At 37.4% G+C, this 13,918-nt stretch overlaps 1 protein-coding gene across 2 annotated transcripts; it reads right to left on the reverse strand.

The window, feature by feature from the left end:
- Positions 1-2,027: 2,027 nt before the first annotated feature.
- Positions 2,028-13,648, reverse strand: CDK1 (cyclin dependent kinase 1). 2 transcript variants are annotated; one of them, XM_037062707.1, is made up of 8 exons: positions 13,544-13,648; positions 11,034-11,095; positions 9,659-9,815; positions 8,715-8,838; positions 7,519-7,689; positions 5,432-5,595; positions 5,184-5,325; positions 2,028-2,916 (listed from the first exon to the last, which is right to left on the reverse strand). In XM_037062707.1, the coding sequence occupies exons 2-8, from the start codon at positions 11,068-11,070 to the stop codon at positions 2,818-2,820; spliced, it is 894 nt and encodes a 297-aa protein (XP_036918602.1). In that variant the 5' UTR covers positions 11,071-11,095; positions 13,544-13,648; the 3' UTR covers positions 2,028-2,817. The 2 variants fall into 2 exon arrangements, with proteins under 2 accessions (XP_036918602.1, XP_036918603.1); XM_037062708.1 differs by having other exon boundaries at positions 13,556-13,633.
- Positions 13,649-13,918: the final 270 nt, after the last annotated feature.

A 13,918-nucleotide genomic window follows, 5' to 3' on the forward strand; every position in this document is an offset into this window, starting at 1 on the left:
GGACCTTTCCTGCTTTATGCCTCCCTTCACTTTCTCTTTAGTCAGTATCCTATCTTGTTATAAACCTATTTAAACAATACTCACTACGCGCTTTACTCCACGATCACTAATTTGCTGTCCTCACTGCAAATATGAGTCTATGGTTCTATGGAAATTCAGATTCCTTTAAGTTTGCTCGAGAGATTAATATGTCTGTTCCATCCAATAGAGCACTCAAATCTCAAGCACTTGAACTTCTCTCATCATTACTGCTTGTATATTTAAACTTAAATAGATACAAAACCCTCCTCTAGAATCTAAGGATCTCAAGCTAGAGCAATTTTCCGCGTATGCACCAGCATATATCAAAGTCTTACACTGGTGATGAAATACACAGCCCTTTCCCCTCCTAAGGACTGAAACAAACAGAACAAGTTAATGACATTGCATGAGGCCACAACGTTTTAAGACAACTAAAACTACAAGGGAGTCCAAGTTGTTAAACTCACCAAAAATACTGATACTGGGCTACATCTGAATCAACTTGGAAAACTTGAAAAAAAATTCACAGACTAAATTTATTAATATTCAATTTCAGAATTGTTCAGGTTAGAACCGGCTAGTTTGTGTTTCCAGTGTGTAAGCTCCATTTTATAACTAACCAGAAGCACCACAGCACAAGCCAACTTAAAAATAAGCATGAGATGAGGACCCAGTTCAGTAACTTTTCACCCAGTCACTAAAGCTGACTAACACTTTATGTAGGNAGAGCAATTTTCTGCGTATGCACCAGCATATATCAAAGTCTTACACTGGTGATGAAATACACAGCCCTTTCCCCTCCTAAGGACTGAAACAAGCAGAACAAGTTAATGACATTGCATGAGGCCACAACGTTTTAAGACAACTAAAACTACAAGGAAGTCCAAATTGTTAAACTCACCAAAAATACTGATACTGGGCTACATCTGAATCAACTTGGATGGAAAACTTGAAAAAAAATTCCCAGACTAAATTTATTAATATTCAATTTCAGAATTGTTCAGGTTAGAACCGGCTAGTTTGTGTTTCCAGTGTGTAAGCTCCATTTTATAACTAACCAGAAGCACCACAGCACAAGCCAACTTAAAAATAAGCATGAGATGAGGACCCAGTTCAGTAACTTTTCACCCAGTCACTAAAGCTGACTAACACTTTATGTAGGACTACAAAAATATGTACAGAAAAAGTAGGTCACTCATTACAGCTATTGATATATTCTCCCATCTCATTGCCCTGGTCCATCAAGTAGGTTCTAAGTAGATAAATTATTGACTTTTCCAGTTAATCCATGGAGAGACAGTGAAGTTCCATGCTGCTTCTACCAAATCCACAAGGCCCCATGGTGTTATAAATATAACACCATGCATTTATACATTACTGAAACGAAAGATCAGATTTGCTGAGTTTCTATTCTACAGCTGGTGGGGGCAGGGTGAGGGTTGATGAATGCTGTCTCTAAACAACGGAGGGGTTGCAATCTGACATGAAAAATAGATTTCATTTCACTTTGTAGTTTAAGGAAACACACCTGTAGATGTGCATTTCCCCATCTCAAATCTTTTGTGACCTTTTCATTTACCAAATCTCCACCATCAATTCTTAATAACTCTCCACAATGACCCCAAATGACTTCCATATCCAAGGCTCTGCATTCTCTTACTGCAAGCTAACTTCCACCAAAGGACTTACAACAAAGCCACCAAACTTCTCCTAAGTTCCAGTGCCAAACAGTGACCCGTACATACACGTTCTCCTGCAGAGTGCAGAAAATTACGAGACCATGTAAAGATAACCCGTCACCCAATCAATTTGGTGACAGGATCGACCACACATGAATGCCTGTTCGGAGGACACGGGGTCAAAGGAAAGATGCGCAACCAAAATGATAAAATGTCTTAGCCAGACATTTCTCTTGGCTATAACGTTTAAACTAGGCTGCTGATAAGAATCACAATGAGCATTATTCCCAAAGTTAGTGATTTTTTGCTAAATACTTGTACAAATACTTGAAGCCTCTAAGAAGCTTTATTTGCTCATTTTGACATAGTGTTCCTAAGTCAGAAATGAAAGCCACAATAACTACTCCTTTACAGTTATTACCTTTGACCAAGGCATAAGAATTCACTTAGATAAATATCTTTCATAACCTACCTAAAAATAGGATAGCTCATAAATTCTCTAAACTGTTCTTCCCGGGTATGGGCAGCCTTTGATCTTTAACTATAAAACTTAGCAAAATTTGGCATATTCTTAAGGCTATTCTTGTAAGTTAGTAAAAACCTGTATAAATTTAGTATTATTTCTCAAATCTGGAAAGTTTTCTCATTCTGAATGCTTAAATATTTAAATCACAAATTGAAATGCCAGTCGAAATTAATCCATGGCAAGAAAACTGACAGGAAAATTTAAATATCCAGAGCATACAAATACTTCAAAGCATTATGAACTTTCAGCTTAAAGGGCACATTTTCCTAAATTCCAGCTATAGGAAAACTGGGCTGTTGTAAGGTTTGATTATGATTTAAGCAAACTTCCCCAATTTCTGACATCAATATTAGAGTTACAGCTTTATTACAGTAACAAATAGTTGTTACAGTGAGATCTACACACATATACAGAATATATTTAAATTCATATAGAACAATATTTACATTTTTAAGTTACAACTTTTGAAGTTAGAAGATGAAGTACAGCTTAAGTTTTACGCCAAAGAAAACAAAAATACAGAAGACAAAAATAGAGTTGACGGTAAAATATAACTATCTGTTCTTGATACATGTAGAAACTGTCAGAAAACTACATCTTCTTAATCTGATTGTCCAAATCATTAAAATATGGATGATTCAGTGCCATTTTGCCAGAAATTCGTTTGGCAGGATCGTAGACTAACATTTTCTGGAGGGGAAAGATAAAAAGAAAAAAGGTTTTTATTTAAGGAATCAACCATTAAAAAAACTGCACAAAGCCTGAGCTTCCTTACTGTAAGCCATAAGCTAATTGTAATGAAAATCTGCTAAAGAACTTTCCCATTAGTTCAATAGCAAACCACCAACCCGTCTCATCCCCTCCACTTCACCTCTTCCTCTACAATAGCCTATTCCTTCAATTTTACATACCTCGATACCCCCTTTTTGCTATAAATTGTGATTTAAGATACAAGCAATTCAGAAATAGCTTTAAAACCACGATGTCCATTTAAGAAAGAACTCTAGTTCATTATTTTAGTGTGAGAATTAAATGGCCGTCAAAATTATTTATAGCATTTTGAAATGGCAGCAATAAACTACAGTGATTTCTAATGTAGCTTCCATCGAGTTCCAAGTAGAAACAGAACCAGAGTGCAATGTGTTATAAACACGGTTACGAGTCACTGAATGAATCAGACAATCCAATAGTAATTTATATATTATCAGAAAAAGATGATCAAGTTTAATATTGACTTTTAAGTTTATAAAGAAATATTAATCTTTGAGCACGAGCCTGAGAACCAGACGATCAGGGTTCGATTCCCAGTCAGGGCACATGCCTGGGTTGCAGGCCAGTTTCTTGCAGGCTAACTACCAGCAGGGGGCGCACAAAAGGCAACCATACATTGATGTTTCCCTCTCTCCTTCCCCTCTAAAGATAAATAAATAAATAAAATCTTAAAAAAAAAAAGAAATATTAATCTTAAAGTCAATCCAACACATAGACAAGATATACTTTTACTATCTAGCTGCCATTTGAGCTCTTACATGTATCTAGCACTAGGTCAAGTGCTTTGCAAGTATCATGTTACTTAATCCTAACAACAAAAGGTACAGTATTAGTTCCACTTTACAAATTAAGACATGGCAGCTCAAAGTTAAATAAGTAATTTGCCCAAGTTCATAGAGCTAAGGAGTAATAAAGCTAAACTTTAATACAATGTATGGGCCCTGACTGGTGTAGCGCAGTGGATTGAGCGCGGGCCTGTGAACCACATGATCGCGGTTCGATTCCCAGTCAGGGCACATGCCTGGGTTGCAGGTCAGCTCCCAGCAGGGGATGCACGAGAGGCAACCATACATTGATATTTCTCTCCTTCTGTCCTTATCTCCTTCCCTTCCCCTCTAAAGGTAAATAAATAAAATCTTTTAAAAAACAAACAAACAAAAAAAACAATGTATGGGACAGCCCCCAGCAACAAAGAAAGATCCAGTCCAAGAAGCCACTAGTGCCTAAGCTGAGGACCTCTGATTTTATAGTATAAGATTTTTGTTTTGTTAACTGAAGTGAAATTCTTTGTATTCAAGAATTACAGAAGTTAACAAGATAGACTGGGCCCAGAATATGGAAGGTCTTTTATGTCAAATCAATAATATTGAGATACAAAATATCAAAATAGCAGGTAAAGGACTTTGCACTTCACTGCAAACAACTGGGAAATCTGAGCTGAATTTGGTGGCACAATGACTTATAAAATGTGAAAGGTGCCCAGAGACCAATTAGAATACGTATATGATGACATAGCAATAGATTATTTTTCACTATGTTAATAACCTGCCAAAACACTTTTTTTTCTAGAATGTTACCTGAGATTTAGTAAAAATCACCTCCTTCTAAAAGCTCAATACTTAAATACCATTCTAAAATAAACTTCCTGAAACAGGCCTAGCACAATGTATTTTTGAAATCCAAACAGCATTTTTGTCTTGTTTCTACAGAAAACTGTTAGTCTGGAATGGCAATGTAAGAGACGGGAAACATTTTCAAGAAATGTATCAGTCCTTCCCCTAATGTTTCTGATGTAGAAACTAGGTCCAAAGTAAGTAACGGGAGTTCATGCGGCGGAAAGCTTCAACACTAACAATATCAGGCACTAAGGGGAACACCTCTAACCAGAAAGGCTACTGCAAGTCAGCGACCTGAACAACAGGTGTATCAACACTGACCTTTCCTGCACAGAATGTCTGTAGCTATCTATCAGATAAAAATAATAAAAACAATGAAAAGAACTAATGCTAATTCTCTTCTCTAAACCACCCAGTTTTCTTGGTATCTGAAACAGACCTAGTAATACAATAAACCTAACAGACATATTTGCCTAACTCACTAAATGTTAGTTTTCTTCCTATGTCCCAGTTAGAAGAAAGGATTGAGGACATTCAGAATTATCAGTCAGTATAAAGGGCACTCCTCACCGAGAGCAGATCCAAGCCATTTTCATCCAAGTTTTTGACATGGGATGCTAGGCTTCCTGGTTTCCACTTGGGAAATGTATTCTTATAGTCCTGTAAAGATTCCACATCTGGCCACACTTCATTGTTGGGGGTACCCAAAGCTCTAAAAGCCATAGCAAAATGAAAAAATTATTAAAGCATAAATATAATCTGATTATATTTATGCTGCCTTTAAAGATCTTAACAGCTTAAGTAAAAAACAAAAATACCTGAAAATTCTGAAGAGCTGATCAATTTCTGAATCTCCGTGGAAAAGTGGTTTCTTAGTTGCTAATTCAGCAAATATGGTGCCTATACTCCAAATGTCAACTGGAGTGGAATAGCGAGCTGACCCGAGCAATACTTCTGGAGATCTATACCAAAGTGTTACTACCTATTACAAAGCAAATTTTCACAATGAATAACTATAGTGCACTAAATTACCTAAATATACATTTACATTTCATTACAACTGCCTTTAGAAGGCCCCTGATAACACTGTTTAAATAAATCAACCATACAGAAAATACTAAATGGAAGATATTTCATTTCTAAATTCTATTCATTAAGGTGAGGGGGGAAAAACCCAACAGATAAAAGCATGCTAAATCTTTTCTTGCTTTTCAAATCATTAAAGTGTGGATCAAAAAAGTTCAGACAGCTTTAATGTTTAAAAAAAAAAAGAAGCCCATTTGACAATGAGTAATGGATTTGGGATGACACTGAACAAAGTCATGTACTGCTCATGTGCTAAAGACACGAAGAAGCCCTGAAGACCTAACAGTTCATTAGTGGTCCAAAGCTTTAGCACATAATTTATCATAATGGCAACAGTATTACCTCTAACTTAAAGCTGATAAGGTCAATGGCATTAGCCATGGGAAAATAATATGAAGAAGTGATACAAAGAAGCCTGCACATCTATCTAGATGAGCGTAGTGCGCTTTGATCTGGGGGAAGTCTTTGGGCTTCCCAAGGGTAGACAGCTCCACGGAAGACATTTTCCCAATATAAACACGCACCACATAAAAATGCTTCAGTCAAAGACAAAAGACATACATGACAGTGGTTCCCTAAGATGACTAAAAAATAAGCTAAAAAATTCTTATTGTCTAGTGAAGTCATCACCATTCTCATGTTGTAGTGCAACACTACACTTGAAAAGAAGTATTTAGTGTAGGCTAAGTGCATAGTGTTTATAAAGTCTTAGGTAGTTCACAGCAGCCTCCAAGGCCTTCAGATTCACTCGCCGCTCACTCCCTGACTTCCCGGGAGCAACATTCAATGCTGCAAGCTCCACAGTGCCCTGTACAGGTGAACCATTTTAAAATTTTTGTAGTGTATTTTTGCTATACCTTTTCCATCTTTAGACACATACCATTGTGTTGCAACTGACTACAGTATTCAGTACAGTAACATATTGTACGGGTGTGTAGTCTAGGAGCAGTATGTTATACCACAGAGCCTTATATATAGTAGGTTCTACATTTGTAAGTGTATTCTATGATGTCTACTAGGTGCCAAAATGGCCTACAGATGCACTTCTCAGAACAGATCTCAGTCATTAAGCAACGCATGACTATAAATCCGTACTATACAATTCAACATTCCCTTTCCCTCCAGAAATATCAAATAAAATGCCAAATAATCAATACAACATTGATGAAACACGTAACTCCTAAATGTATGTTAAACAGTACCCCTTAAGCAACAAAACCTGCCTTTCAATCAATTTGATTGTGTATCAGAAAAGATCTAATCAGGAGACAGACAGAAGCCAACTGGTAAATGAATAGAGAAAGTTTAATATAAAGGATTATTAACTATAACAGGGGACTGGAATGAGAAACTGACTGGTAAGAAATAATGAGAACTCTAAAAATTATAGCAAGGCAAATCCTCCCCCTCTGCAGGGCTTTTTCAGCATAGCCTGCTGACAAAGCATTAACATCTCACCAGAAATAAAGAGAGAAAGAGAGAAAGAGAGAAAGAGAGAGAAGAGAGAGAAGAGAGAGAAGAGAGAGAAGAGAGAGAAGAGAGAGAAGAGAGAGAAGAGAGAGAAGAGAGAAGAGAGAAAGAGAAGAGAAGAGAAGAGAAGAGAAGAGAAGAGAAGAGAAGAGAAAGAAATTGGTTCCAGTTCCATTTTCACATAGTATACAATATACAAAGAAGGGTGAATTGGGAGCTGAGGCAATAAACTGATACTGGCAGAGTCAAAACCTTTTTTGTCATTTCTTTCTTGACTCAAAGAACAAATATGAGACAATCCAGCAATCACACACATTCAAAAGCACCAAAAACATACAATTCTACATACCTCATGTGTATATACTCTAATAGGTATTCCAAAAGCCCTGGCAAGACCAAAATCAGCCAGTTTAATTGTTCCTTTGTCATCAATCAATAGATTTTGAGGCTTTAAGTCTCGGTGTAGAACTCTTCTGGAGTGACAAAACACGATCCCTTGTAGGATCTGGTACAAATAGCTCTGGAAGAAGGAACCATGTTAGAAAATTAGCTGCATAGCACATGGTGATTTTCTAAATAACCTTGATGAGTTTCTTTTGAAAAGGGAAGAAGTTATAATGCAGTGAAATTTAACTACCAAAAAGACTGTCAGGCCATTTAAGATGAACAAGAAGTATTTGAAGGTTGAAAAGCCCATTTATATGCAACATCATGTTTGTGCCCCGAAGACAAAGATACTCACCTATGGACACATCTATAGCCATTGAGCTCATTTTGTCTTTGACTGATTTTTGGTCCCTCACTCTTTAAGTCACAAGTTAGTGTTCTGCACAAAAGTTTCTTATACTTTTGCTCTACACACTGATAGCAACTCTATTTCTATCCTGAATAAAATTGTTCATTTTCATTTTGATCTTTTATCTTTACATATTTATTTCCTCTTTGGAGACATTGGTCAGATTCCAAAAGAAATAACAAAGAAGATACTTTGATTATGTTTAAATACATACAATGGTCAGAGATAGCTATTTAGTAGTTCAGAGGTGTTTGCCCAAGCTGGTATAAGGACCAGACATTTTTACTCTATACACACTTCACTACTCTTTAAACAATTATGTATACATTTATAGTTTTTAACACAACAGTGTCTACAATTAATTAATCAAAACAGATTCAAAACCAGAAAAAATAAAACCACCTGCCACCTCCACCTTGCCCCAGGCTTTTGTTACTTTGTTTTACGAGTTTGACAGACAAATAAAGACCAGAATATCTTAGTTTCCAACAATACAATACATAATTATTAGTTTTGTTTTCTCGGACACCACTCTTCACTTTATAATTAGAGGCACTATTTAATAATAAAATGGTAACTGTTAACAATCTAATCTGACCGTGGGAAGAAAATGAAATACTCTCTTCTTCTTCATTCCACTTTCTAACACTTTTCCCAAGCATATTCCTACAAAACACAGGCACTTACACAGAGTAGGCCCTTTACATTCACAGTGAATAAGTACTAATAAAATGAGGCAAGCTTCTCACCTTAACAAGTGAAGAATCCATGAATTGACCAGGAGGGATAGAATCCAAGTATTTCTTTAGATCCATGGAAAGGTATTCAAAGATGAGATATAACCTGGAATCCTGCATGAGCACATCTTGAAGACTAAAACAATAAAACAATTATATAAAAAATATAGAATACACATTTTTGACTTCATAAAATAACTTCCCTACATTTCACAGTGGCTTTAAGATATTTTCTGTGACAACAAATATATACCGTTTTGAGAAAGAAGAGAACGGTAGCTTCCCTAGTAAAAACCTTCCCTAGCAGTACTAAACAAGAATTTGAGAAGAAATCTCAGGGCAGCAATTGAAAATTAAGTCGTATAGGAGCTGCTGTCAAACTACTTACATTCCAAGACATTTCTAGACTGACTGGTTGTTGTTCAGAGCTTGTCTTTCTATTGAGATAAATTACAGAAATAAATTTGAAGTAGTATCTGACCTTAATAACTGCTCACTATCTCTCCCGACAAATTCAATTAAATCCTAACTTGGACCTCTAGAAAGACAACTTACCCCAAAATATCAGCCCCCATATTTAAAAAGGAGGAACTATGGTTTTTTTGTCTGACCTAGCTTGCTGTCTTAGGACTCTGATAAGGCATTTTGAAGGACCACAGCTCTGAGTGAAGAGTTGACAAAGATCAGTGAAAAGGTCTTCCTTTTCTCCCACAGCCAGTTTACCTTGATTTTTCAGCCCCAAATACTAATCTCTATAACCAAGTTCCTCTAACTCTGTTTCTGCTTTCAACAGCCAATTTTTCCTATGCCCAGCATCCTCAATTAATAAAAACAGTGGGGTTCTATTCCACCCCGTAAGGTACACAAAGACTAAGCAAATGTAGAAATTTCCACAATAAAACATTTTAAATAGCATGAAGACAACACACTATTTAAATCCAGATCTTGTACCATACCTGACTATATTTGGGTGACGAAGTTCCTTTAAAAGAGAAATTTCTCGAATTGCAGTACTAGGAACCCCTTCCTCTTCACTTTCTAGTCTGATTTTCTTCATGGCTACCACTTGACCTGTGGTTTTATGTTTACCCTTATACACAACTCCATAGGTACCTGAAATAAATGAAGTAAATGTTTGCCATGTGACTCCTTCACCAACTAAAAAGATTTAAAAAAAAATGATTGAATCCCATAAGGCGTTACATGATAGAAATGTCTGCTGTGTCCAGATAAGAAGCATCTTACTCATAATTATACCCTCATCACTTCCAAAAAGAAATTGAGGGTAACTACAACCTACTGTACCTGTAATTGAGAAATAAAATTCATGCAGCCATCACAGGTTTTCCATACATTTAAATCACCAGTAATTTTCCAGCATATATCAGAGAAAACGGACCCTTTGCAAACTAAAATTTAGCTCTAGTCAAACATCCCGCCCTACAATGAGGTAGGTATAAAATACAATAGAAGGATTTGAGCAGGGGAAATATTAACAGGAGCCACTGCGACAGTTTCTAAAAGGTCTGTAAATGGTGTTTTACTCATCTCAAATATGGTCAATAACCCTCATCCAGAGAAGAATGCGGCTAAAGTATTTTATTAAATACATGCTAAGTCTTATAAAGGCCACGTTGTTAACCACATAGCAGAAAAGCCCCTTCAGAAGTTGATACTTGGGCTGCACACGATAAGCAACAATGTCAATACAGACTGATTTGGGGATGGAGATGGCAATAATAAAAGATGGATTACTTAGCTAAATCAAGTTCATACACATGATATACGTAATCTCCTAGAGAGCGATTTTTAAACAGTGGTTGGAAAATTTAGGGAAGTCTTGAACCCTTAATTACTGAGTTGATCAAAAAGTCCATTTCATTTTTTTCCATAAAATAAAACACACGTTTTTCATTTTTACCAATAACTTTATTGATTTGAAAATTTAGGTAAAAAATAGTTACCATCTTAAAAATAATTGTAGGCAACTAAGTCTATCATGAAATTTAACATAATTCTGCTCCCAACACATAAACAAGACATCAATAGTCGTATCAAAATACAAATATTGTTTTCATTAGTATTAGAATATAAAATTATCAGGAAGAAAGGTTGTCAGGGAGTCATCAGAATAATATCAATTCTCTTGAAATGTGAACATTCTTTGTTATTTTTGTGTTTGTTATTATGCAAAGAACATGTAATAAGGCACATTAGTAGGGTAAGATACATTAAAGGTTGGATTTTAGTAAAATACTATACATGTCTTCATGTCACAGACATTGTAGCATCATTAAATCATTTGATACTTTTATATTAAAAAGCACGCACCTTCTCCAATTTTCTCTATTTTGATATAGTCTTCCATTGTCAATCAATAGCTACAGTAGATGCTAAAATGAGAGGAAAAAATTATGTTACTATAATGCCACTAATTCAAAGGTCAGTCTTAAGTTACTAATGAGATACTATATATGTAAAGATGTTTCCACTAGTACAGTACTACTTTGCCATAAATATTAGCTATTATATTAAAAGAATATTTACAGGAGAAAGGACTCATGCAATAAGATTTTCACACAATCTCTTAGCTCCTTAAACATTAAAAGTATTTATATATCTTATACCAGTGATTTAGCTTCTTCCAAACTTTGAAGGTTTAGCTTCTAAACCCTCGATTTGAGACATCAGCTTATCTGTCCATCCCAAACCAAAACCAGAAGTATGTTTTCTTATGGAACACTTCTAAGGAACACATTGTGTGCCAAACACTTAGATATTTCAACAAATAATGTTATTTGACTCAGTTTTTACTGCTTTATGATTTTATAAAGATAATCTTAAGATAAGTGGGGAGCTAAAATGATGTCACACTGCTGATTTATTAGAAAAACTGTCAAAGGCCCTAGCAAGGTAGCTCAGTTGGTTAGAGTGTCACCTGGTAACCCCAAGACTGGGAGTTTGACCTGGTCAGGACACAGACAAGAATCAACCAATGAATGCATCAATAAGTGGAACAAAAAAGACATCTTTCTCTCTCCCTCTAAAATAAATAAATTTTAACGGATAAATTATTTTATTTATAAAGACTTTATTTATTTATTTTTAGAGGGGAAGGGAAGGAGAGAGGGAGAGAAACATCAATGTATGGTTGCCTCCCATGTGTCTCCCGCCAGGAACTAACTGGCCTGCAACCCAGGCATGTGCCCTGACTGGGAACCGAACAGCGATACTCAGCGATACTCTGGTTCCAGGCCCACGCTCAATCCACTGAGCTACACCAGCCAGGACTTAAAATAAATAAATTTTAAAAGAAAAATTATTAAAATCATAAGTGTTTAAACTTGCTCAAGTGACTTTCCATCTTCCTCCTGTTTTTAGCAGTCACACACACAAACAGGATGAAGACTTTAAATTAAAGGTCCTTTTTGAAGGAGTAGAAAATATCACTTAGCACCCTAAAAGAAAAGATGCAACTTCATAGATAAAACTCTAATTCCATCCTATGCAATCCCAAGAACAAAATTTTAAAAAATACTTGAATAGCAAAGAATGGTTAAAAAAAAGTTGAAATGCTGACAAGTTTGCCTCGGTAAATTTGACAATGAAACTTTAGAAACCCAAAGCACAACTGATTTTCTAATACACTCATCTCTGTTAAGATCATATATATAATAAAGGTCACTGAGTAATTGACCCTTAAGTTCCACTTCTCATATTCATTTTCAAAATCATTCCAGAAATAAGTAGAATAAATCACCTTTTTTAAATGAACAAAACTGGACTACATTGGCCATGAATGCCAATCTTAAAAATTTTCAATTTTAGGAAATGGCAATGTAAGATTAAGATAATCAGCTTTTCTTCAATATCCAGATTTAGTATGTCTAGTGCACAATAAAATCGTTGAACGCACTTTCAAGGAACAGCTAACAACGAACTCAGTTTCAAAGCTGGGTTTACGCTGTGACAACTCTAAACAAGGACAAGCTTTAGGCCTTTTGAGTGCCTCCTAGGGCTCTGTACTACGCGGCGTGTAAAACACCAGTGGCTTAATCTACCTAGAGACTTCCAGGATTTTAGAGGAAGTTGGGTTGTGCACATTAGTACTAAATAAAAATCGGTTGAAAGATTTTAAAATCCACATATTTTTCTTTCAACATTTCTTAACTTGCTTGTTTTTGCTAATTCCATACATGCAACAACCATACACATAAAAGAAAAACAAAACAAAACTCCAAGTTCCCCCGGGCCTTATGCCTTGGCTAGGTGTTCTTAAAAAGCTCTGGGTGTGCAAGGCCATGGGCACAGAGGCAAGTCCGAGAAGGCCCACAAGTTGGTTCATAGGATCGGCTTGAGGGTACCTGGCCCAAGAGCGGTCTTGCTTTCCACCCACGAACGCGAGGACAAAGGACCTAGGACCGAACTTGGCTCAAGCACTCGGCGCGGTCGAGACAAAGCACGACTTGGCTTCGACTGCGACACAAAACCCTCCTTAGCCAGGTGAGCGGCCTCTTCCTGACAACAGCCGACCACGACTATAGACCGCAACTCAAGATGCCAAGACAGTCCCATCCCCCCCGCCCCGGAGTAAACCCGCCAGCTCCGCGCTTCCCCACACCTCTCCCGAAAGCCTGGTCCGGCGTCATTCACACGGCTCAGGCCGGGGGCTCCAAGTGAAGGCCAGGCCCAGGATCCCGAGGCTTGGGTTGGCCCCACGCAAACCCCAGCTGCCCACTTAGCCGCCGGACGGTACCATCCGGTCCCTCAAGGGCCCTCCAAGGCCACCAAGCCGCCCCTTGTCAGCCCCGTACGCAAGACCCGGTCCCCAGCAACTCTACCCGACTAATCACACCGCAGCGAAAGCAGCAGCGGCTGCGGATACCAGGTCGGCGTCACAGTCTCAACTTCTCAGAGCCAGCTTGGGAGGTAAGTGCAATCAGTTTCAAACTCACCGCGCTAAAGGGCCCGGGATCCACCAATCAGATAACGCGTAGACTTTCAAAGGAGCCAATCAGTGCCAAGCCACGCTTGAGCTGGCCTTCCCTGGTGGCTGGAGCGCCAAAGCAAAAGAAAACGGCGGCTTCAGGAAAAGCAGAAGGGCGGGCGCAAACTGAGTCTATGCGCAAGCGCTGTCTTGCCTCCTGGGAAAGCGTAGTCCTATTGTTTCTAGTCATCTAATCTACTACTAGCTCTGAGTTGGTTTCTTTTACCTC

This window comes from Sturnira hondurensis, unplaced genomic scaffold (assembly GCF_014824575.4).
Source record: "Sturnira hondurensis isolate 20B ecotype Veracruz unplaced genomic scaffold, ASM1482457v3 Scaffold0014302, whole genome shotgun sequence".
NCBI classification, from domain to species: domain Eukaryota; kingdom Metazoa; phylum Chordata; class Mammalia; order Chiroptera; family Phyllostomidae; genus Sturnira; species Sturnira hondurensis.

What these genes read in the sequence shown, in the direction of transcription:
- CDK1 (XM_037062707.1), bottom strand. Translation starts at nt 11,070, where the DNA reads ATGGAAGACTATATCAAAATAGAGAAAATTGGAGAAG. An exon ending in CGTCACCCAAATATAGTCAG is followed by an intron (nt 8,839 to 9,658) that starts GTATGGTACAAG and finishes TTATTGTTTTAG; the next exon opens with TCTTCAAGATGTGCTCATGC. An exon ending in ATGGCTTGGATCTGCTCTCG is followed by an intron (nt 2,917 to 5,183) that starts GTGAGGAGTGCC and finishes TTTCCCCTCCAG; the next exon opens with AAAATGTTAGTCTACGATCC.